Source organism: Muscardinus avellanarius (genome assembly GCF_963383645.1).
Source record: "Muscardinus avellanarius genome assembly, chromosome: 16".
NCBI lineage: Eukaryota > Metazoa > Chordata > Mammalia > Rodentia > Gliridae > Muscardinus > Muscardinus avellanarius.
The window spans coordinates 19317807-19344290 of record NC_137802.1 but is presented as its reverse complement, the minus strand read 5'-3'; the positions used below and the strand labels follow the sequence as shown (position 1 = coordinate 19344290).

The 26484-nt window shown below is 43.9% G+C and overlaps 1 protein-coding gene across 1 annotated transcript; it reads left to right on the top strand.

The window, feature by feature from the left end:
* Positions 1–1629: 1629 nt before the first annotated feature.
* On the top strand, positions 1630–26249 carry TEKT1 (tektin 1; the record flags this gene model as incomplete). The annotated part of the gene is made up of 7 exons (XM_080713591.1): positions 1630–1831; positions 6455–6620; positions 8517–8645; positions 9081–9224; positions 14159–14381; positions 25450–25646; positions 26042–26249. The coding sequence occupies exons 1-7, from the start codon at positions 1642–1644 to the stop codon at positions 26247–26249; spliced, it is 1257 nt and encodes a 418-aa protein (XP_080569717.1). The 5' UTR covers positions 1630–1641.
* Between the last annotated feature and the right edge of the window lie 235 nt (positions 26250–26484).

The window sequence follows — 26484 nt, the reverse complement described above, 5'->3', positions numbered from 1 at the left end:
TTCTCCGAGGGCTACTCAGTCACCAGGAGGCTTGGGCTCAGCTTCTGGGTCTCACACTCAGGCTAACCTGGGAGAAGCCAGAGGAGGAACTGGGCTAGGAAGAAATGGGAGATCCAGTGCGGGTCCGAGGTCTGCTAAATAGACTCCATACTCAGTTGTCAGATTTATGCAGGTGTGTGTGTGTGTGTGTGTGTGTGTGTGTGTGTGTGTGTGTTTGGGGTGGTACTGGGGTTCCTGGAAACCCTTCTACCTCCGGGCTACACTCCCAGACCTATTTTATACTTTTTCTTTCTTTCTTTTTTTTTTTTTTTTTTGGTGGTACTGGGGTTCCTGGAAGCCCTTCTTCCTCCGGGCTACACTCCCAGACCTATTTTATATTTTTGAGACAGGGTCTCTTACGCCAGCGCGGCTGGCTTCGAACCTGCGCGACCGCCTCCCAAGCGCGGGGATTGCAAGCGTGCGCCACCACGCCCGGCTAGGTTTTTTTTTTTTGTTTGTTTGTTCTTAGCTTATTTTTTTTTTTAAAGGGGTTCTTTTTTTTTGTCTTTTTGGACTGGGGATCGAACCCAGGGCAGTGCACTTGCCAGGCAAGCGCTTTGCCACTGAGCTACATCCCAGCCCATACTTTTTCATTTTTGGAAACAGGGTCTCCTAAGCCAGCGAGGCTGGCTCCAAACCAGCGCGATCCTCCTGTCTCAGCCTCCCAAGCGCGGGGATTACAAGCGTGCGCCACCACGCCCAGCGCATTTATGCAGTTTTAAAAAATATTTCTGGGTTCATCTGTTTGGCAGAACTTACTTCATAACCCAGCAGTCCTTACAAGTGATTAAAATGTGCAAATACATTTACCAAAAGATGTATGTGTGAGAATATTAGTAGCATCCTCATTGAAGCCTGAAAGTGGAAATAAGACACGTATCCCTAAACAGTGGCAAAAGATAAGGTTTGGGAAGTTTGTACAAGCGCCCAGCAATAATGATGAACAAGCCATAATATGTGAACAAGATCGCTGAAACTTAGAGACATAATGTTTCATGAAAGAAGTCAGATGCAGAAGAGTATATAGTATATGATTCCATTTATATTAAATTTAAAACCAGAGGAAAAAGCTGGGCATGGTGGCACATGCCTGTAATTTCAGTTCTGGGGAGGCTGAGACAGGAGGATTGCACAGGTTCGAAGCCAGCCTCAGCTACTTAGTGAGGCCCTCTGCAACTTAGTGAGACCCTGTTTCCAAATAAAATATAAAATAGGTCTGGGAGGGTAGCCCAGAGGTAGAAAGCCCCTGGGTTCCATCTCTAGTCACACACACACACACACACACACACACACACACACACAAATAAAGAAATAAATAAAAAAGAGCAGAGGAACTAATTTGCAGTGTGAATGTTCAGGTTAGTGATATCTTGTGGGGCTCAGGATTTTGATGATTCTGGTCCCTTGATCTGGATGCCGGCCACCCAGATGTGTTCATTTTGTATACAGATTATGATTTAGGCACTTTTTGGTATGAATGTCACACAATAATAATAATAATAATAATAATAATAATAATAACAACAACAACAACAACAACAACAATTGCTTTTATTTAATCTTAAAAAGTCTTCCTTTTGATCAGGACTTTGGAAATCTCAAATGGCCAAACTACTCCAACCTCCACCCAAGTTTCTGCCCTCAGAGTGGCAGATTGCTAACAAGAACCAGTACCATAGGGCAGAGGCCCAGCGGTCCCGATCAGAACGCCTGGTGTCAGAAAGCCAGAGGCTTGTGGATGAAATTGATAAGACCACAAGGAAATCCCAAGGTGATGTGAACAAGAAACTAGGTAAGACAGTGCGCGGCGGATCTGTGAGCATCAGATGAGGCTACTGAGGTTTAGCTACAGTGTCAAGTTTGAGTATGGTAAAGTGCATCATTCTTGATACAGCAGGGGAAAACGCGTGTCTTTTCCAGCTTTTATGTTTAAGTTCACTGCCCTAAACAGTAACTCAGTCTTATTTTCAGCCGCCTGTCATCCATTCATTCTTTGATTTGATAGATCCTTATCGAGCATCTAGAGTTACACATTGGGGCTATCACAGGGGATGATCAGTCTCTGTCTTTTTTGGGCTCTGGCCTCTTCAAGCCAGGAGAAAGATATAAAAATTAGCAACCTACATATAACTAGATGGGTGCGGGGTAAGGGGAACTCTCTTAGCCAGCATTCTCACTGCTATATCCCAAAACTGACCATATGACTTATAGGTAGGAAGATTTATTTGTCACGTTTTTTCTTGGAGGTTTTGGAATTCAGTCCATGTGAGGCTGGGGACCACCGATCTCAGAGCACGGAGGCGGTGGGATTGGCTAGAAGGATAGTGCACGGCTCTGCTCCTTACATCAGGGACGCCAGAGCAGAGAGCAAGCAAGGGGAGGAGGAACCATATTTGTCTCCCCAGGGCCGCGCCCTGGATAAACCCATTGAAAAAGATTTACCCACTGTGGGATTACAACCCTCATTACTCCAAACACCAATTCATGGGCTCCCTAGGGGCCATTCTGGGTCTAACTATAATAGAAACTGAGGTAGGGCTGGGGTAGGCATGGAGAATTGGGAGAGTGTTCCTAGAGAGAAACATCTGGGTTTGGTCCTAAAGAAACAGTAGTTTTCTCTTGACAATCTCATGCTTTAAAACTATATTTAGAGCCAGATGTGATGGCGCACACTTGCAATCCCAGCATTTGGGAGTTTGAGACAGGAGGATGGTTCATGGACAGCCTCCCCTACTTAGTGAGGCCCTTTGCAACTCTATTTCAAAGTAAAGAATAAAAAATAGGACTAGGGGTGTTGCTTAGAAGTAGAATGCCCCTGGTTTCCATCCTCAGTACTGCAACAACAAAACAAAACAAAACAACAACAACAGTATTCAAAGAGTGGTCCAGCTATGTGTGGTGGCATATACCTGTAATCCCAGTACTTGGGAGGCTGAGACAGGAGGAACACAGGTTTGAGGCCAGCCTCAACAACTGAGTGAGACCCTGAGCAACTTAGTGTGACCCTGTTTCAGAATTAAAGAAAAAAAGGGGAGGGTTGGAGGTGTTGCTTGGAAGGAGAAATCTCCTTGATTCAATCCCCAGAAAAACAACAAAAAGTCCCCCCTTAATAAGTAAAATCAAAAGTAAGCACAAAATGAAGCAAATAAATAATATCTCCCAAACAGCAGAAGGCGGAGAGTGGGGTCTCATAACGTCCCCGATGGCCAGGTGGGCAGCAAAGGGTTAAACGGAACACAGGTCATGGGGTGGTAGAGACTGCTGCTCAACACCCGAACCTTACTGCCACTATTTATTGAACGATTTAAAACGAACCTTTATAATGGCGTTGAAAAACATCCGGGCCCGCCAGGCGTGGTGGCGCACGCTGGTAATCCCCGCGCTTGGGAGGCGGAGACAGGAGGAGCGCGCAGGTTCAAAGCCAGCCTCAGCTGATTTAAGAGACCCTGTTTCCAAATGAAATATAAAATAGGTCTGGGAGTGGAGCCTGGAGGTAGAAGGCCCCTGGGTTCCAACCCCAGTGCCACCAAACAAAAAAACAAAACAAAACAAAACAAAAAAACCCCAAACAAAAAAACCCCCAAAACAAAACACACACAAAAAACCAAAAAAACCCATCGGGGGTGTAGGGGTCTATGTAAGAGTGTGTGCTTTGTTTATGCAAGGCTCTGGGTTTTATCCCCAGCACTTTAAAATAACAAATCAACAACAACAACACAACACCAAATGCCTAGGAATAAGTCTAATAAAAGAGGTGCAAGAGTTCTACATGGAAAACTACAGACCGTTATTGCAAGATGTTAAAAGGTAATAAATAAATGGATTGGAAGATTCAGCATTTTATTTTTTGTGGTACTGATGGTGGAACCAGGGGCTTTTCTACCTTGGGCTATACCCCCAGACCTATTTTATATTGGAAACAGGGTCTCACTAAGTTGCAGAGAGCTTCACTCAATAGCTGAGGCTGGCTTTGAACCTGTGCGATCCTCCTGTCTCAGCCTCCCAAACGCGGGGATTACAAGCGTGCGCCACCACGGCTGACTGGAAGATTCAGTATTTTAAAGATGCCAGTTCTCCCGAAATTAGTCTATAGATTCAGTGCAATTCCAATAAAAATTCTGGTGAAATTGAAAAACTGCTTCCAAAATCCACCTGGAAATACAGAGGGTCCAGGGTCGGCGTGGTGCCTTGAAGAGCACGGCTGGACTGCACAGCTCGAGTCAAGCAGCGGGAGTGAAGACAGTGAGACACACCGACCAGTGACGCGGAGCAGCGTCGAGGAACAGACCCACACGTAGAACATGCTCACCTAGTTTAAGACAAAAGCAAACTGCAGTGTAACAGGAACAGGGCAGTCTTTCCAATAGATCTGCCAGACAGGCATGCATATGGAAAAAATTATATCCTGCTCATATCATATATAAAAAAGAAAATCTAGGTGAGTGCACATCTCAATGTGAGAGGTAAAATAATAAAACTTTTAGAAGAGAACATCTTTATGTCTTAGAAATGGCAAAGATTTTTAAAGCAGGACACAAAAAATGATAAAAGCAAAAATAATGAACAATTATATTAAAAAGAACACTTGCTGGCCGGGCGTGGTGGCGCACGCTTGTAATCCCAGTGCTTGGGAGGCGGAGACAGGAGGATCGCACAGGTTCGAAGCCAGCAATGCTGGCTTAAGAGACCCTGTTTCCTAATAAAAATATAAAATAGGTCTGGGAGTGTAGCCTGGAGGTAGAAGGGCTTCCAGGAACCCCGGTACTACCAAAAAAAAAAAAAAAAAAAAAAAAAGCCAGGCTTGATGGCATATACTTGTAATCCTGGCATTCAGCATTCCGGAGGCTGAGACCAGAGGATTGTGGTTCTCAGACAGCCTCAGCTACTTAGTGAGGCCTTTGTAACTCAGTGAGACCCCGTTTCCAAATAAAAAATAAAAAATAGGGCTGGGGGTGTAGCTTGGAGGCAGAATGCCTCTGGGTTCTATCCCCAGTAGCACAAAAATAAATAAATAAAAATAAAGAATAAAAACTAGGGCTGAGGTGTAGCTCAGAGATAGAATGCCCCTGGGTTTAATCCTGGTTACACACACACACACACACACACACACACACACACACACACACACGCACAGCATTTTCTTATAAAAAAGACTGTATTAAAAGGCTGAAAAAGCAATTCATAGGGTGGTAAAAGATGTTATATTTGTCTGACAAAGGATTTTTATTTATTTATTTATTTTTGTGGTACTGGGGTGGAACCCAGAGGCTTTCTACCTCCGAGCTATACTCCCAGACCTATTTTTTTTTTTTTATACTTTATTTGGAAACAGGGTCTCAGTAAGTTGCTGAGAGCCTCACTAAGTAGCTGAGGCTGGCTTTGAACCATGCGATCCTCCTGTCTCAGCCTCCCAAGCGCTGGGATTACAAGCGTGCGCCACCACGCCCGGCTGTCTGACAAAGGATTTGTATCCAGGGTGTATAAAGAACTTTTTTTTTCCCCTCTTTTGGCAGTTCTGGGGATTGAACCAGAGGAACTCTATTCCTTTTTTTTTTTTTTTTTGGTGGAACTGAGGTTCCTGGAAACCCTTCTACCTCTGGGCTACACTCCCAGATCTGGACGAGCAGAGAGGGGAGGAAGCGAGAGCCATCTAATGATGAAAGCAAGCTTTGGAGCCTAGAAAGCCCCAAGTCAAGTGCTACCACACCTAGGAGCCTCAGGGAGGCAGGGTGGGGGGGGGCAGTAGGAAGCTGGCCGAGCCACGCCCAGCCGGACTCCGCAGGAAGCGGAAATGCTCGCAGCTGGAATAGTTCCGGTTCTGAATAGACAGAACCAGAAACAAGATGGGTCGGAAGTTGTTATAAAGAGCCCCTTCTCCACTCCCGCTCAGTCTCAGCCCAGCAGAACGCCAAAGTCAGAGGACCTCCTTCCTCCTCTCAACATATTTGTATCACCATTTTGTTAGTTAATAGCTTTGGTTTACTTATATATATTTTCTAAACGAGCAAATGTTATCTACACTTGCTAGAAGCTGGGCGTGGTGGTGCACCCCTGTAATCCTCGCACTTGGGAGGTTATGACAGGAGTCATAAGTTAGAGTCCAGCCTGAACAACTTAGTAAGACCCTGCCTTACTGAATAAAAAGGGCTGGCAATGTAGCTCATTTGTAAAGCACACCTGGGTTCAATTCCTAGTAAAAAAGTGTCCAGGACTGGAGGTGCAGCTCAGTGGTAGAGGACTTACCTAGCGTATGGCAGGGTCTGGGTTCAATCCCCAGCGCTGCAAAAACAAGGGAATGAAGAAGAAGAAAAAAACTACAGTAGATATTATGCATAAAAATAAGCTACCCTCTTTTTAAAATGTGGGTTTCGTTGGGAGCAGATTAACCTGGGCATAACTTGTCTGTGTGCTTCAGAACAGAGACTTGAAGAAGTTAGGTTCTGGAAGAAAGAGTTAGATGACAAACTCGAGCAGCTTGTGAATGAAACCGAGGACCTACTCACTTACAAGACTCGCCTGGAAAAGGCCCTGGAGAGCTTTAAAGAGCCCCTGCACATCACCGAGAGGTGCCTGGCATACAGGTAGGAGGGGAGCCAGCCGGCGTGGTCAGAGCCGCCATGCGGGCAGCAGGAGCTGACTGCGGGGTGTGGGTCTGGCGAGGCAAAGGAGCAGGTGTTCAGGAGCCTGAAACCATCCCGGCAGGCCATGCTGCAGCGGAGGAGCACTGGATTTTGATTATGTCTAAACTCTGCTCTTGACTAACTTAAATATGTTAGGATTAAGCCTGGCATGATAATGCATGTCTGCAATCCCCGTGCTTGGGAGGTTGAGGCAGGAGGATTGTAGATCTGTGGCCAGCCTCAGCAACTCAGTGGGACCCTGTTTCAAAATAAAAGCTAAAAATGTTTGGAGATGGAATGCCTCCTTAGTTCTTAGTTAGGACTAAGTTTGGCTGCAGATATCAGAAAAACCGCATTCAACTTAAGTGAAATAATTTAAGGTATCTAAAGGTTGTTAGTTCAGGTGGGTGTGATGTGCCACCGCCTGATGGTTCCCAGGTTCATTACTCCACTGCACATGGCTTTCACCACCCACCCCGTTACCGCTTGATTTAATGTGGCAGCTGGAGATCCAGCCATTATCTCTACATTCTCCAGCAAGCAGGAATACTTCGGGGTTGGCATTTCCCGTTTCCTACTTGCATCCCACTCATCAGAACATATTTGCATGGCCACACTAATAGAAGCCTAGTACTGGTTGTGTTTATTTTGGGGAGCCGGGTGTTCAGTTAAAAAACCGGAGGTTCGCCGGGCGTGGTGGCGCACGCTTGTAATCCCCGTGCTTGGGAGGCAGAGACAGGAGGATCGCGCAGGTTCGAAGCTAGCCGTGCGTGCTGGCTTAGGAGACCCTGTTTCCAAATAAAAATGTAAAAATAGGTCTGGGAGTGTAGCCCGGAGATAGAAGGGCTTCCAGGAACCCCAGTACCACCAAAAAAAAAAAAAAAAAAAAAAAAAACCGGAGGTTCTATTGCCAAAGAAGAAGTTGAGAACAGATGCTGCAGCTACTGGGAGATAGTAGTCTGCTCTGATACACGGAACCACGCGAAACACTACAGGCCAGACGTGTGCACCATGACTCTGTCTTCTTGGAAAAACCTTTTCCCACTGCTCTCTTAGCCTGGATCCTCTGCAGCAACCAGGCAGCAGCCCCCAGCCCCAGATTTATAAAGCCTGTGGGAGGAAGGACGTGGCAGCTGGTCGAGGAGCCCACACCCGAGCTTGCTCCAGTCTAAGCCCAAGGGTAACTATAGCGTAGTGGTGGTTAAATTGATTAAGCAGCACTGTGCTACGTACTGTGTGCTCCGTTTCGGATATATATATATTCGATATATATAAATTTTTTTTTTGCAGTACCTGGGGTGGAACCCAGGAGCATTATTCCTCTGAGCTATACCCCCAGCCCTATTTTTTAGTCTTTTTTTTTTTTTTTTGTCGTACTGGGGTTCCTGGAAGCCCTTCTACCTCCGGGCTACACTCCCAGACCTATTTTATACGTTTTTATGTGGAAACACGGTCTCTTAAGCCAGCACGGCTGGCTTCGAACCTGCGTGATCCTCCTGTCTCCGCCTCCCAAGCGCAGGGATTACAAGCGTGCGCCACCACACCTGGATTATTTTTTAGTCTTTAGTTTTTGAAACAGGGTCTCACTGAGTTGCCGAGAGCCTCACTAAGTGGCTGAGGCTGTCCGTGAACGGTGATCCTCCTGTCTCAGCCTCCCGAATGCTGGGATTACAAGTGTGCGCCACCACGCCCGGCTAGTTTCTGATATCTTGAAGTGGTATAGACACCACGTCACCGAGATGGATTGAGTGGTACTCAAGTCAGCAGTCAGGTTTTAAATATCCTGATATTAGTGGACATGGAGCTTCCCCTGCAGTGCTGGCACCCCCAACCCCCCACCCACCCCTGCTTCACCAGGGAGAAGCGCGTGGGGATCGACCTGGTACATGATGAGGTGGAGCAGGAGTTGCTGAAGGAGGCCGAGATCATCCGGGGTGTCATGGCTCTGCTGACCCGCACCCTGGAGGAGACGGCAGAGCAGATCAGGTACGCTGCTCCACCCGCCTCCAGAAGAGGTGGCGCCCCTCAAGGCTGGGCTCAATGGCACGGAGGAACCAGGTTTAACGCAGCAGTCTTTGTGTCTCCAGTCCAACCTGACCATCCCTGTGCTTTATGGAGTCGCCCTCTGGTGGTGGGTGGAGTCGCCTTTCACCAGGATGATAAACTGGAGTATGCTGGAGCCTTCAGGCTCATCCCTCATAGTTTGCTACTGTGGTGGCATCAGGACATGTCACTGTGGAGGGAGCACCTTCAAGTTCAGGTTGGGTTCTGTCAATTTGTCACCAAATGTCAGATGACTCTTGGAGTGTGTGACAGCGGGGTGGAAGTGCGGCACCCTGCACCCACCTAGTTTCGTTGTTTTCCAGGGCTGCTTGGGCTTTGCAGAGGGAGAAATGCAGTTCACCCTCTCTCTCCCTTCAGGCTGAACCGCTCTGCAAAGTACAATTTAGACAAGGACTTGAAGGACAAATTTGTGGCCCTGACCATCGATGACATCTGCTTCTCACTCAACAATAACTCACCAAACATCAGATATTCTGAAAATGTTGTGAGGATTGAACCCAAGTAAGTGAGGCTGGAACGGCCTTGCTGGACTGTTCCAGAGCCTCCAGTCCAGCAGGACCTGAGCTGGGAGCCGGCAGGAGGAAGCCTCCGGGCAGAGGCCGGTGCTGCCGGTGTCTGCACTGATGGCTAGCGCCCAGAAGAGCCTCTCAGTTTTAAAATGTCTGATAAATACCTCAAAAGATTTTATTTTTTATTTTTTTTAATTATTTTTTTATTTTTATTGGTGCACTGTATTCATACATCATAGTGGGATACAAACTTTTGTAGACATACATGCACACATCACCAAGTCAGCCCCCACCCGATCCCCACCCCATTCTCTCCCCATCCCTCCTTCCCATGCTTGGCTTAGTGGTTGACATCTAGTATTATAGCAATTTATCCAAAATTAAAAATGATAATCTCACATAACAGTTTCATTTGTCTGATACCAAGCTTTTGATGACTTAAAGATAACATTTCAATATTTCTTTTTGCTTTCTTTCTTACCAGAGAATATTTTTTTTCTATTTTTTTAGGTGAAATTATCATATATTTATATATTTATTTTTCAGAAAAAAAATCTATCCTAATATGGAATATGGATTTTAGATACCCAAAACAATCTTGAAAAAGAACAAAGCTAGAAGATATATATTTTCAGATTTCAAACCATATAAAGCTACAATAATTGAAATAGTGTAGTACTGTTCTAAAGGCAGATATATAAACCATTGGAGTTAAATACAAGCCTAGAGCTAAATTCTTCCCTATATTGTCAAGTTATTTTTGACAAGGTTTCCACGAACATTTGGTGGAGGAAATAATCTTTTAACTAAATATTGTTGAAACATAATAATTACATGGAAAAGAATAAAATTGGACCCTTACCTAATCCCATATACAAATATTAACTCAAAATAGATAAAAGACCTAAATATAAATCTTAAGACTATAAACTTTTAGAAGAAAATCTGGGTCATAAAACCTCACAACATTGAAATTGGCAATGATTTCTTGGATATGATTTCAATGGCACAGGCAACAGAAGAGTATACAAACTCCCTAAAAAATAAAAAAAATTGTATATCCAAAGACAATGTAAACAGAGTTAAAAGTTACTAATAGAAATGGATAAAATATTTCCAAATGCTATATCTGAAGGTATATTAATATTCCAACTAGAAATCCTAAAAATTAACAACAATAAAGGCAAACAATACAATTTAGAGATAGGTAAAAGACTAATATAAAAAATGAATCTCCACATATAACCAATCTTAGTTGTCTGTTGGATGGAGAATCTTGTTTCTCTGGTTCTGGTGTGTGTTACCTATTTCTTCTTTGTAGTTAATCTCTTTGAGTATTTTCTTTAGTGCTGGTTTTGAAGACATAAATTCCTTCAGTTTCTGTTTGTCATGGAAGCTTCTTATTTCTCCATGTAATTTGATAGAAAGTTTTGCTGGGTAGGAAATTTTTGGCTGGAAGTTGTTTTCTTTCAGAGTTTGGAATATGTTACTCCAAGCCCTTCTGGCTCTCATGACTTGGTTTGGGAAGTCTGGAGTGATTCTAATTGGTTTGCCTCTGAATGTCACTTGGCCCTTTGTTTTTGTTGCCTTTAAGATTCTCTGCTTGGCTTCCACATTGGTCATTTTGACAATTATGTGGCATGGGGATCCTCTTCTCCGATCCTGTCTAAAGGGAGTTCTATAAGTTTCCTGGATCTGTGTATCAACCTCTTGCTCTATGTTTGGAAAATTTTCTGCTATTACTTCCTTGAAGAGATTGTTGATCCCTTTGGTTTCACTTTCTTTTCCCTCCTCTATTCCAATTATTCTTAGGTTAGCTCTCTTAAAATGGGCCCATATTTCTTCAGTGTCAGATTCCTGCTGTTGGATATTTTTTTCTAGATTAGAAACTATGCGTTCATTTTTGGATTGATCATCTTCTAAGAGCGAGATTCTGTTCTCCATGTGGTCTAATCGGTTGTTTGTGCTTTGAATTGAGGCCTTTACTTCATTAATTGCATCCTTTATCTCTTTTTGGCTCTCTCTGAGTTCTTTTCGAAGCACCTCTATTATTTCTACAGTTATTTTCCTGATTTGATCTTCTAGAAATCTCTGATTTTCTGTTTTATCGGGTTCTGATGTTGTGGGGTTGTGGGCATTCATTGCTCCAGTGTTATTCCTCTTTCCCATGATTTCGGAAGTTTGTGCCTTCTCTGGGTTCTTCCCTTGGGTCACTATGACTTCACTTAAGGTGCTCTGGATCTTGAGTCTGTAGTATCTCAGACCCCACTACTCCTTTACTGGGTTGTATCACAAAGTCTCCGACCCAGGGAGTCGATAGAGGCTGCTTTAGACTGTGGGGGGTGCCAGGTTGCACGTTCTCCTATGGTGTGATATCTCTGTCACCGCCACTCCCCCACTGGGTCAGGTCCCAGGGAGTACAGTACTGGGATTTCTCCTCTGGGGCCTGCAATTTGACTCACTGTTCTTGAGTTCGCAGATGTAGCTGTACTGGCCTCGGTGAATTCGCTGCTGCTGCCGCTGGTGGCAATATGGCGCCACTGCCATGCCCTCGGCCGTGAGGCTGGCTATTTCTTCTTGGTTTTGAGTTCCACTCTGAGTCCTTGCAGCGTGTGCTGAGCTCAGCCACTGGGAGCTTTAGATGTTCCCTGCGCTGAAAAATCCCGCCCGGCTGTTCTGCAGTGGCTCATCTCGGCTTGCTGTAGCCGTCCGGTGAAGTCGCCGCTGCCGCCGGCAGTATGGCACTGCTGCCGCGTCCTCGGGCGTGAGGCCGGTGTATCTCCTCTGTGGCTCTGAGCTCTGTTCTCAGTCCGCTTTCTCTCTGGAGCCTGGTGATTTTTTTGTTTCTCTGGTGATGGTGTTTTCTGGCTATGAAAGGTGCTGATTTTGTGGTAATGGAGATTGGTTGTTAGCGGGGCTCTTAAGCCCCGCTTTTCTTGGTCGCCCTCAAACGATTTTAAATGTATTCTTTTACGTATTTATGATTTGGTTTTGGTACTAGGGATTAAACCCAGGGGCATTATGCCTCTGAACTCTGCTACCCCAGCATTTTTCTTTAATTTTTGAAACAAGATCTCAGTTGCTCAGGGTCTCATTAAGGGCCTTGAACTTGGGACCCTCCTGTCTCAGCTTCTCAAGTCCTGGGATCACAGGCATGTGCCACTGCATGTAACTCCTACTCATGTATTTGACAAAAAAATTAAGAGATTCTAAAATTATACGACAGGCTAGTTAATAATTTATCCTTATCTGTCCTTTTTAATTTCCCACTCTCTAGGATAACCAATGTTACATGTAGGTTCATTTGTATACACAGTCACACACACATGCACATGTATTTTGTTTAATTTGCAAAAGTAGATACCTGTTCTTGAACATCTGACTTGCAGTTTTCAGTTAATATTATATCATAGACCTAACTCATTCTGATTTTTAAAACCTTCTCTTTGGAATAAAACATATCTACAGAAAAGCTCACAAATTATAAATTCAGTTAAATTGGTTATTATGTGATTATCTTTTGCTATAGATAACATTATAATGTTAGTTATATTTTACTGTATATAAGAAGTTTTCCCCAGTTTATCAGCTTGAAGCAATAGCATTTATTATTTCATGGTTGAGAACTGCGGTACCGCTTAGCTGGGTCCCTCTGCTCCACGGTGCCTGGCTCAGTAGGGTCCACTTCCAAGCTGACTCATGGTGAGAAAGGCCTTGGTTCTTTGCCAGCGAGCTTCTCTGTAGGACAGTCTCATACCCTGACAGCTGGCTTCTCCCACGTCGAGTGATCTGAGAACCCAAGACAAAGGGCATGGTCTTTTTTTATACCCTGATCCCAGAATTGACATCTCATCCTTCTCTTTGTGAGAAATGAGTTAAAAAGGTTATCCCATACTCAAGGCCAGGGGACCACGCACAGATGTGAACACCAGGAGGCAGGGACACTGAGGACCAGGTCAGGGGCGGCCTGCCTCCAATCAGCAGTCCTCATGTAACCAACAACCCGGGGAAGAAAGGAACCACCACCACCACAGTACCACACGGGTACCACAGTACCACACGGCCTCTGCCCTGACCCGGGCTTTCTCCCCAACCCTAACCCTCTTCTCACTTCTAATGGGATGTTTGGTCTGCTTTTTATTAAATAGAATCCTACTATATATGTGTATATGTGTATGTGTATGTGTATGTGTGTGTGTGTGTGTGTGTGTGTGTGTGTGTCCATTTTCTTCCAATTAACATTCTTAACATTGTTTTGAGATTCATCAATGCTATGGATTTCTCATCAAGCTAGCAATTTATTTGTTTATTTGTATCTATATGGATTCATGGTTTTCTGTGTTGTTCAGTGAGTTTTAAGTTGTTACTTTTGGTGTTTATTTTATTTTTGTGGTACTGGGAATTGAATCCAGGGCCATACCTCTGAGCCACACCCCCAACCCTATTTTGTTTTTATTTTGGAATTCACTGCGTTGCTGAGGCTGGCCTTGAACCTGTGATCCTCCTGTCTCAGTCTCCCAAGTATTACAGGGTGCATCGCCATGCCTGGCTACTTTTAGTATTCATTTTGATGCTTGATTTGTCTCTAGCCATGTTATCTAGACCAAATGACCTCATTTTAGGGAGCCTCAGTTTCCCTCCTCTGCGAAGTGGAGGTTATAAAAGCTAGCACACTAGGCCATCGTGTGGATTAAACGACACAGCGTGTAAGGTGCCAGCTCAGTGCTGCACAGAGTTGGGAGGTTTTTTAAAGATACTGCCATTGGCAGACCACTGACCTCTGCTCCGGGAGGTGAGGAAGAACATTTTAGGTGCTTCTGATGTGAGGCAGGATTGACTTCAGTGGATGTCCAGGGCTTGTCCCCTGCCCGCCCCACCCCAGCCTAGGCACTCTGTGAGTGGACACGTGCGTGGGTTGTGTTTCAGCTCAGTGAGCCTGGAAGACTGGCTGGACTTCTCCAACACCAACGTGGAGAAGGCCGACAAGCAGCGGAACAACTCCCTGGCTCTGAAGGCCCTGGAGGACCGGATCCTGTGCCAGACGGCCCACGACCTGCGCAGGCAGTGCGATGTGGTGGACACGGCATTCAAGAACGGGCTGAAGGAGACCAAGGATGCCCGGGACAAGCTGGCTCTTCATCTGGCCAAGGTGTGGCTCCTGGGGCGGGGAGCAGGAAGAGTGGATTCTGGGAGGTTCTCCATTGAAACTAGAATGTCTCCTGGACCGGACTGCTGCACTTTTGATGCTGGGTTAACTAGTGAGCGAGGGCCACTCAAGTCTGCCTCTTAGCAGCAGGCTAAGACCTGGGGGCTGGGTGGACTTCATCCTCCTTAGGCTTCCATCGCCGCTCACTGCTGCAGAGGCCGAGTGGGCAGGAGACCCGAGGCCTGGGGTCTGGCCGCACCTTTGTGCCTGCTCTGTGACCAGAGGCATGGGGCCCCTGTTCCTCTTTATGTGACATATGGCAATGGACTACTGGTGTCAGGCATCCTTCATGACCCTCAACTGCCATGGCTTCATGCAACTAATTTTTTCAAACACAGCTGTCACTTTGGGTCTCCGGGCCAGTTGTTTCCTTCCCATTATCTCATGGTGTGTTGGTAAACTGGCTTTTGGATGCCAAAAACAGGTTCTGAGGTGTACGGATAGATTTCCATGTGTAAACACTCCCATTGTGGTCCATTTCAGGCTACCCCTTTACTAATAGTTGGCAGAGCTGCCGATACAGAGCTGCCCACCAGAGCCCACGGGAGGCTCGCTCCGACACACTGTCCTCACTGCCCGGGTGCCTGGGTCCTGACATAGCTCTCCAGAGTCCTCCTATGCTGAGGACATTGAGATGCAGCCCAGTGAACAGTGCTGCGTTTGGATGGAGGAGCTGGGGACCCAAACTCCAGCCTGGCGATTGCTGGAGGGGAGACTTGAGATCCATCAAAACTTCTGAACCCCTTATCCCAGCTGTAACATGGGGACAGTGATGGGGCTCTGCACTTGAGAGGAGCAGAGCCCGGGGCAGCAGTGTCCAGTGGGAATGTGTTGCCAGCAATGTGTGTTGTTTCACATTTCCTAGTAGCCACTTAAAAAAAAAGTAAAAAGCAGGTGAGAGTGTTAGAATGTTTTATTTAATCTGCTATGTAAAAAATTATCATTCAACCTGTTATCAACATAATTAGTGATATATTTTACTCTTTTTTAAAAAAAGAAGTATTTGAAATCTAAGGTGTACAGACATCCTTCAGTATCTGCAGGATTAGTCCCAGGACCTCCCTTGGATACCCACATCCACAGATGCTCGGCTCCCTTACCCAGAGTGCCATAGTATTTGCATAGAACCTATGCATACCCTCCCCTATACTTACGATCATCTCTAGATTACTTATAAGATCGACTTCCATGTGGTGCTATATAAATAGTTGTTAGGCATTATTGTTTCGGGAGCAATGACAAAAAATTGCACATGTTCAATATAGACAGTTGTTTTTCAAACATTTCCTCTTTGTGGTTAAACTGGCAGGTCCAGAACTGGAAGGATGCAGAGGATGGACTGTCATTTGACACTAGCAGCTCAGCTCAGTTAGGGCTAGGCTGCCGGAGCCAGCTGGCAAAAGTACGGGTTCCGAGGAGAGGCGTGAGGATGAAAGAATTTTTAATTCTAACTCGGGGGGGCGGGGGGAGGTGCCGGCCTACTATCTCTACTGGCCGACCCCTGCTCCTGGGTCAATATCTCTACTGGTCGACCCCTACTCCTGGGTCAGTATTCTCTTTTGGGCCGGTGACGGGTTTATTTCTCTAGAGGTATTTATATAGTTAAAGGTTAATCAATATCCTCGTGCTATCACCACCGGAATACAATAAAAGACCAATCCAAAGCACATACATTACAGGTATGTTAATCAGTACCCTGGTGCCATCACCACCTGATCTTCTCTCAGACCTCTTACTTTGAACTTTCCATGACCCCAACCCTTGTTTACTCTGGGCGAAGGACAGTCAGGGGAAAACCTTAATGGTTCCCCACACTAGGCTCATTGCATGTGTGTGGCAGCCACATGAGCCCAGTGGCAGCTACATCAGTGCGTGTTCCTGAGGATCGAACCCAAAGCCTCACACATGCTAGGCAACTGTCTTACCACCACTGAGCGTCATTCCCAGCCGCTAGCTTAGTCTTAATTATGGAGAGTTAAGAAGCTTCATATGAGTGAGGTGAGTTAGAGACTGGGGCCATGAATCACAGAGCCAAGGAAGATAACCAGAATTTTATTTTAATTGAAATAATTTACAAGGGTAGTGGTCTAAGAGAAAGAAAAATAAAGAGTGGGATTTTATCAAGTTCTGAGATTTTAGGTAGACCATTTAGCTTTCTTAAGAGCCCCCCAAACTCCAAATCCAATCAAAAGACATAGTCACCTTGCTGGAGTGGCATTGCTATGTGAGTGGAAGAATTGGGTCACGCACGCTTTCAGTAACTCTGAGGCCCTCACCCTGTTGGAGACCAACAACCCAGATTCTGTGAGAAAAGAGCCTACGTGCTTATTGTCTCGCTAGAAGCCTCCAGAAAAGCTCCGTGAGGGGACCTCACTTTGCAGGGACAATGGTTTCCTTACCAGTCAAAGCATATTCTAACCTCCAGTCTACTCACAATTAAGTATAGGCATGTTTAAGATATCTAACCCAGGAGTCAGCAAACTTTTTCTATAAAAGACCAAAGAGTAAAAATTTTAGGTTTTTTGGGCCAAAAGGCAAAAATAAAGGATATTATGTTGGTATTTATGTAGTATGGGAGAAAACAAATTTCCACAAAAATTTTTTTTGGACAAAATTGATAATGTGATAATAAATATCAAAATTCAAAATGTCCTAATAAATATCAAATTCAAAATGTAACAATAATGATAGTTCAGTTTAATTATTTATAATACAGGGCTACTAAAGAGAAATAAATTCTTTTTGGGGGTAGGATATCATCTTGCTTTGTTGGGATTAAAGTTAATATTGCCTATAAAACCTGTTGCAAATATTTCTCTCTTAATGTTAATCTGTAGTGGGGTTTTCCATAATTCATCTTTGAAAATACCTTTTTATTCAGATAGGTATTGCCAAATTATAAGTGATGAAGCAATGATTTTAATTGAGTTAATTTAGATTCTTCTGATTCTGGCTTTTTGGTGTGTCATTACATAGCAAACGAATCATATCCAGATGGAGAGGTAAAAGCTTCTTAATTGCACAGTTAAATGGCTTTTGAAATATGGGAATTTCCTTTGCACTTGCTGTGAGGTCCAAAAAAATGGTTGGAACTTGGCAATACTTGTTGCAGGTTTATGTGGGCATGGAAGTCTTGCTTCTTGTCTTGGTGTTTGATAGCACAGGAGCATACAAAGCAACCTGACATATTGTAATGAAGATCAAGGTTATCGAAATGACTTTACTACCTTGTGAGCCTGGCATCTAAGTGCTGTCTTGCCGTGCAGTATTAGGTTGGATTAATTAAATATTATTAAGTTTGCAGCAAAAGCTAATTTTTAAGACTATTCAGCGTTTGATAATAGTGTTCGAGGGTAGTTTTTCTTATTCAGAAAAATTTTGATTGTGGCCTTGGTCTATAATGAGTCACAAGAAATTTTTGCCACTGCTAGACTACTAAATTGCTGAGTGGTAGGGCACACCAGGATATTCGAGTTCTATTTCTGACAAAAATTGACAGATGTCTCCAATAAAAAAAATTAAAAAAATTGACAGATGTGATGGAAGTCTACTAGGGCTAATGAAGTTCACTGTTTTTTATTGTTTGTTTGTGTGTGGGAGGGCCATGGGGGATTGAACCCAGGGGTATTTTATCTCCGAGATATACCCCCAACAGTATCTTTAAAAAAATTTTTTTTTTCCGTTACTAGGGATGGAACTCAGGGGAATTCTACCTTACAGCCACACCCCCAGCCCTATTTTTTATTCTTTATTTTGAAACAGGGTCTCACTGAGTTGCAAAGGGCTAAGTAGTAGCTGAGGCTGTCTGTGAACTGTGATCTTCCTGTCTCAGCCTCCCAAATGCTGGGATTCCAAGTGTGTGCCACCACGCCCAGCTTTTTAAAATTTTTATTTGGAAACAAGAGTTCTGCTAGGTTGCTGAGAGTCCTGCTACTTGCTGAGACTGTCCTCAGACCTGCGATTCTCCTGTTTCAGCCTCCCAAGTACTGGGATTACAAATGTGGGCCACCATACCCAGCTAAGTTCACTGTTTTTTATTGTTTATTTATTTATTTTGGTACTGGGACTGAACAAAGGATATTCTACATCTGAGCTACAGTCTTGCCCCCTATGCCGTTTTAAATTAGAAATACCGTCTCGCTTAGTTGCTGAGGCTGGCCTCAGAAATGTGACCCCCCGGTCTCAGCCTTAACTTTAAATAACTTATATTTTCATATCTATCTTGTTCAACTAAGCCTTTTTCTGTCCAACACATATTTTTTTTTTAACTGCCAATTAGCAGATTTCGCTTCACGTTGCTCTGAATTAGCTTTTTCTTAACTTTTGGAAAATTGTTATTTAATGCAGAATATTAACAGAGGCAAATTCTTTAGTCATTTTGAACACTGACTCCTTGAATAAACCAACATAGAACACTCCTCAACTCCTTAAGCACAAAGGGAGCCGGGTGCAGTGGTTCATGCTTGTAATCTCAGTACTTGGGAGGCTGAGACAGGACAATCATAGGTTGGAGGCCAGCCTCAGCAATTTGGTGAGGCTCTCAGCAACTTAGTGAGACCCTGTTTAATTCTAATTTTAGTATATGTGCTGCTGAAATGAGCACACCCTACTTCAAAAATAAAAAAGTGCTGGGGATGTAGCTCAGAGATAGAATGCCCTTGGGTTCAATTCCCAGAACCAAAAACAAGCAAAACACACAGAAAGCCAAAGGAAAACCATTCAAAATAATTGGCCCTTTTAGCCAGGTGTGGTGGTGCACACTTGTAATCCCAGTACTTAGGAGACAGAGGCAGGAGGATCACAGGTTCAAAGCCAGCCTCAGCTACTTAGTGAGGCCCCTGCAACTTAGTGAGACCCTGTTTCCAATAAAAAAAATTTAAAAATAGGGCTGGGCGAGTAGATTAGAGGCAGAATGCCTCTGGGTTCAATCTCCACTACCACAAATTAGAATTTAAATGGATTTTATTCCTTATGTCCTTAAATCTTTGAACATCTATCTTGATTGGGGTTAGGTGGAATCTCAGCACAGTTTTGATTTGCATCTCCCTGATGGCTAGTGATATTGAACATCTTTTCATGTATCTATTGGCCCTTTGTATCTCTTCTTTTGTGAAGTGTCTATTTAGTTCATTTGCCCATTTCTTGATTGGGTTGTTTGTTTTGCTAGTGTGGAGTCTTTTGAGCTCTTTGTATATTCTGGATATTAGCCCCCTATCAGAGTGGTGGCTGGTAAAGATCGTCTCCCATTCTGTAGGCTTCCTCTTTAGGTTCTTGATGGTTTCGAAGAAACTTTTTAGTTTGAAGAGATCCCACTTATAAATTATTGCTTTAATTTCCTGCACTTTGGAAGTCTTATTGAGAAAGTTACTTTCTATGCCTATATGTTGGAGTGTTGATCCTCTGCCTTTCTCTAATAACTTCACAGTCTCTGGTCTAATTTCTAAGTCTTTGATCCATCTCGAGTTGATTCCTGTGCATGGCGAGAAGTAAGGATTCAGATCCAACTTTCTACAAATGGATAGCCAGTTCTCCCAGCACCATTTGTTGAAAAGGCTGTCTTTTCTCCAGCGTATGAGTTTGGCTCTTTGTCAAAGATCAGTTGACTATAGATGTGTGGGTTTGTTTCTGTATCTTCTATTCTGTTCCACTGGTCAGTCTGCCTATTGTTGTGCCAATACCGTGTTGTTTTTACTACTATTGCTCTATAGTATAATTTGAATTCCGGTTCATGTGCTGTATCTTGGGGGGTGGTGAATTGTTTTTTTTTTTTTTTTTTGGTACTGGGGTTCCTGGAAACCCTTCTACCTCCGGGCTACACTCCCAGACCTATTTTTGTATTTTTTATTTGGAAACAGGGTCTCTTAAGCCAGCAAGGCTGGCTTCGAACCTGTGTGATCCTCCTGTCTCTGCCTCCCAAGCACTGGGATTACAAGCGTGTGCCACCACGCCCGGCCATTTTCAGATATTTTTATTTTTATTTTATTTTATTTTTATTTATTATTATTTTTTTTGGTGGTACTGGGGGTGGAACCCAGAGGCTTTCTACTTCCGGGCTATACTTCCAGACCCATTTTATATTTTATTTGGAAACAGGATCTCACTAAGTTGCTGAGAGCCTAAGTAGCCGAGGCTGGCTTCGAACCTGCGCGATCCTCCTGTCTCAGCCTCCCAAGCACACGGGGATTACAAGCGTGTGCCACCACGCCCGGCCATTTTCAGATATTTTTAAATAGCAGAAGTGGGCTAAGGCACACTGGCAATAAAACAAAGTATGATGTCATTGTGTGTATGATGGTTGGAATGCTGTCCAGTCGTAACCGTGTCACTGTGGTTTCTAGGGCTCTGGGCAACAGTGCAAAGCAGGGCTAGGGTTACAGCCCATCTGTTGTGGCCACGTGGCTCTGTTGTCACCAGGGCAGGAGAGTACGTCAAATACACGATGTGCGTGGCTGCATTCCAATAAAACTTTACTTAGAGATGCAAAGCACAACTTTACATAATTTCCACATAACATGAAATATTCTGCTTTAGAAGGGTAAAGCTTTGTTATTTTTGCACTGGAGGTTGAACCCTGGGGCAATCTGCCTCCAAGCTATACCCCCAGCCCCATTTAGTTTTTATTTTGAAACAAGGTCCAGCTAAGTTGATGAGGGTGAACTTGAGCCTGTGATCCTTCTGTCTCAGATTCCCAAGTGCTGAAATTACAGGTAAATACCACCACACCTAGCTATAAAAGAGTAAAAAAGTTTTTTTTTTTTTTTTCTGGTGGTACTGGGGTTCCCGGAAACCCTTCTATCTCCGGGCTACACTCTCAGACACCAATTTTTTATATTTTTATTTGGAAACAGGGTCTTTTAAGCCAGTGCAGCTGGCTTCTAACCTGTGCGATCCTCCTGTCTCCGCCTCCCAAGCGCGGGGATTACAAGCGTGAGCCACCACACCTGGCTTAAAAGAGTAAAAATTTTAACTGAATAAAAAGATAAGCCATAGGCTTGGAGAAAATATTTGCACCACACCTATATGATAAAGGACTGTATTTGAAATATACAAAGAATTCTTAAAGCTCAACAATAAGGGGGAAAAAAAACAATTAAAAAATGGGCAGAGCCAGGCATGGTGGTGCACCCTGTAATCCCAAGCATTTGGGAAGCTGAGACAGGATCGAGATTTGTGGACAGACTCAGCTATTTAGTGAGGCCTTTTGCAACTTAGTGAGACCCTTTCTGTTTCAAAAAATAAGGAATAAAAATAGGGCTGGAGGTGTGGGTTGGAGGTAGAATGTCTCTGGGTTCCATCCCAGTACCACACACACACACACACACACACACACACACACACACAAAAGGGCAAAAGATCTGAATGAACACCTCACCAATAAAGACATATTGGTGGCTATTAAGCATATGAAAATACATTCAGCATCATATGTCATTAGAACATTGCAAATTAAAACAACACTGAGATATCCCATGCATCTGTAGGAAATCCAAAGCACAGACAACAATTTATTCCTCCTCCTCCTCCTCCTCCTCCTCCTCCTCCTCCTCCTTCTTCTTCTTCTTCTTCTTCTTCTTCTTCTTCTTCTTCTTCTTCTTCTTCTTCTTCTGTACTAGGGATGGAACCCAGGGGCATTCTATCTCCAAGCCAAACCCCCAGTTCTATTTTTATTCTTTATTTTGAAGCAGGGTCTCACTGAGTTGCAGAGGGCCTCACTAAGTAGCTGAGGCTGTCCACAAACCACGATCCTCCTGTCTCAGCCTCCCGAATGCTGTTATCACAAGCCTGCACCACCATGCCCAGCTAATATCAATTTCTGTAATGCCTGTATTTGAGAGGCTGAGGATTGCAGATTTGAGGCCATCCTCAGCAACTTAGTGAGACCTTGTTTCAAAATAAAATATGAAGAGGGGGTGAGGGAATAGCTCAGAGGTAGAAAACCTCTGGATTCTAAAAAAAAAAAAAGAAAAGAAAATGAAGAAAGCACCCCCTCTCCCTCAAAAACTAAAAAAATTCTGGTGAGGATGTGGAACAAATGGGACAGCCAGTTTGGCAGCTTCTTACAAAACTAAACATGCGCTTACGTTATCCGTGTCACTCCTTGGCATTTGCCTGAATGAACTGAAAACTTACATCTGTGTGAAATCTGCATGTGAATGTTATAGCAGCTTTATTCATAATTACCCAAAGTTGAAAGTTACCAAGATGCCCTTCAGTAGGTAGATGGATGAACAAACTCTGATATCTCGTTCTAAAAAGATATCAAATCATTCCAGAAAGATGAGTGATCAAGCCATAAAAAGACACAAAGGAAACTTAAATGTATTTTGCTGAAAGAAACCAAACTGAAATTCATAGTGTATGAATCACATTGTAGGATGATAACTATATTACATTCTGGATAAAGGCAAAACTTGGAGACAGTAAGATCAGTGGTTGCCAGGATTTCAGAGTGGGTAGAGGAGAGCAGGAGGGATGAATAGGCCGAACATGATTTTCTTTTAAAAATTTGGGGGGCAGTAAAACCTAGTCTGTATGGTATGGTAGTGGTGGGCACAAGTACAGAGAATGTACCCTATTGCAAACTATGGACTTTAGTTAATAATAGCATAATAATATTGGCTTATCAACTGTAACAGTTATTATAAATTGTAACATCAATGCAAGGTGGCAATGGGAAAACACGAATGGGGTAGATGGGAACTGGATTTCCTGTTAAAATTTTCTATAAATCTAAAACTGCTAAAGCTGGGTGTGGTGGCATATGTTTGTAATCCCAGTACTTGGGAGGCTGAGACAGGAGGATTGCACAGGTTTGAAGCTCAGCCTCAGAGTGAGGCTCTCAGCAATTTAGTGAGACCCTGTTTCCAAATAAAGTATAAAATAGGTCTGGGAGTATGGCCCGGAGGTAGAAGGCCCCGGGTTCCATCCCCAGTACCACAATAAATAAATAAATAAATAAATAAATAAATAATAAAAGATAGGACTGGTGGTATAGCTCAGAGGTAGAAAGCTCCTGGGTTCCATCCTCTACCGCAAAATAAATAAATAAATCTGTGCTAAAAAACTAAAGGCTATTAACTTAGAAACTTCTTACTTCATAGCTTGTACAAAAATAGATGCAAACTGTATTTACCCCATGGGGCATAGTTTGCTGATTCCTGACCATATCAGTAGTATTAGTTTTGTTTTAAAATATCTATATAGTGCAGGGCGTGGTGGCGCACGCTTGTAATCCCCATGCTTGGGAGGCTGAGACAGGAGGACCGCGCAGGTTCAAAGCCAGCCTCAGCTGGCTTAAGAGACCCTGTTTCCAAATAAAATATAAAATAGGTCTGGGAGTGTAGCCCGGAGGTAGAAGGCCCCTGGGTTCCATCCCCAGTACCACCAAAAAAAAAAAAAAAAAAAAAGAAAAAAAAGTATCTATATATTAAGTTAAAATTTCATTAAGTTTGAAGACAGAATATTTAGGAGAACCTAAGATACATAATGTCTACTGGTTTATTAGATTGATGAAGCCTATTTAAAGAAATCCAGAAGGCCTTGCTTGTTAATATAACTCAAGTATTTAAATATATATACATTCATTGGGCATGATGCACATGCCCATAATCCCAGGATTTGGGAGGCTGAGACAGGGGGATCACAGATTTGAGGCCAGCCTTGGCAATTTAGCAAGACCCTCAGTAACTTAGCATGATCCTGTTTCAAAATAAAAAGGGCTGAGAGTGTAGCTCAGAGGTAGAATGCTCCTGGGTTCAACATATTTCTTTATATACACATACATTATATATATAATTTATAAATGCTGCTCTAAATAAAGGTCAGAGGATTTTAGCTAAGTTTGAAGTAGAGTAGCTATTAAACAAATCAATTTGATGTGATTCACATTTCCTAAACTTGAAAATAATAGTGTGAACTGAATTAAAAAAATTAAGAAATGTTAAGAAAAAGCTTACAAAGATCAAATGTAATAAATGGACTTTATTTGATTCTAATTTGAACAAATCATCTCTTAAAATATCAGGGAAGTTTGAACAGTAGATATTAGATGGTAATAAAGAATAATTTTGGGGGTGTGATAAAAGTTATGTTTAAATGAAAAACAGAATCCTTATATCTTAGAAATATGTACTCAAGTATTTAAGGCTGAAAGGACATACTATCTGGTATTTGTTCTAAAATAATTAAGCTGATGGGCAGCGATGGGAGTAGGTGATATGCAAAACAAGACTGGTCATACACTGATCACTGCTTGGTTGATGTGTGTGTGAGCTCACTATTCTATATGCCTATGTTTGGAAAGTTCCGTGGTGCAAAGTTAAAATAGAAACAAAGAATATATATATATATATATATATATATATATATATATATATATATATTTTTTTTTTTTTTTTTTTTTTGTGGTGCTGGGGATGGAATCCTGGGCCGTGTGCAGGCAGGACAAGTGCTCTTGTCTCAGGATAAGTGAGCTACATCCCCAGCCCTAAGTAAATGTTAATCTAAAACAAACAAACAAAAAAAAAACTCCAAAAGAACAAGAAGTAATTTATAAGTAGTCTTTTCTGCACATGAAGCCTTCCTCAAAAATACCATTGAAGCTCAGCTGGCACTATCACTCTTTCTCTGGGCCTGCAGGGGCCAGCACGGGGCTGGGAAAGATAGGCAGGTTTCTGCTCTGGACACAAAGGTGCTCTGTACCCACACGGCAGACAGGACCTTGAGCCTCAGCTCAACCTTTGCTGGCGTTGCCTTTGCTGAGGGCACTCTCCAGGGCTGGACGACATGACGACAATTGCCAGCACCATCCGTGAGCTTCTAAGGTGGGAGGAGAGCCTTGCCCACAGCAGTTATGGTTTTAGGGAAGAGAGATCTGACTTATTCCAGGGTTCTGCCCTGGTAGAAATCCGAGGTTCACCTCTTCCTAACCTACATGATCACAACGTCCCTGCTGTGTGCGCTCGTTTTTGGAGGAGCACAGCTTGGCTTCACCTACCCTTCTTCCCGCAAGGTCATGGAAGAGATCGCGTCCCAGGAGAAAAACATCTCACTTCTCGAAAAAGCCATCCTCGATCAAGAAGGGCCTGCCAAGGTGGCTCACACGCGCTTGGAGACCAGGACCTGCCGCCCTAACGTGGAGCTGTGTCGAGATGTGGCTCAGTATCGGCTGCTCAAGGAGGTTCGGGAGATTGACCAGAATGTGGCAAGGTAGGCCAGCTGCGGGCGGGCAGAGGGCCCTGGGGTGCGACCCCCAGCCTGGATTGCAAGCAGGGGCTAGCCAGTGGAGAGAGGGTTAAACCAGCTCTGCAAAGAGGAATTTCTCCTAGAGGCCAGCCTCCACTGATTCCAGGCCAAATTGTTGCCACGCAGGAAATGGATCCCATGTTGACATTTTACTAAAGAAGTCCAAACCCAGAGGTTTAGGTAAAAGCCAGTTTTAAATATTGGCATTTCGTGGAGAAGTCTGCCAGAAATTTGGTCCATGGCCACCAGGAGGCAAGAGGGAAGGGATGAGCCCGGGTCAGTTCTGCACTGGATTATCCTCTAACCCAAATACATAAGCGATGCACAGAGATCATTCCCATGTGTTCTTCTACCCTAAGATTAAAGGAAACCTTAGCCCAAGCTCAGGTGGAGCTGAAGGGGCTGAATCGCAGACAGCTTGCCCTGCAGGAGGAAATCCAGGTGAAAGAGAACACCATCTACATCGATGAAGTGCTGTGCATGCAGATGAGGAAGTCCATCCCACCGCGCGATGGCGACGATCACGGGGGCTGGGCGGGGGGCCTCCGCCCCGATGCCATCTGCTAATAGTAGGGACCACTGAGATGCTCATTAAATCATGTCATAAAACAGGAAACGGTACGGTACTCTCTTAACAGGTTGGCAGGACCCGAGTCTCAGCCTCTGGCCTGAGGGTCGCAGACTGCCGGGGACAGATCCGGGGCCGGTTCAGTTCTTCCCTAGGGGCCAGCGGGTGGGTATTAGCAGTTCAGTGCCGTGCATCAGCTGCAGGCCACCTTCATCTCCGGGGACTTGGGGCCAG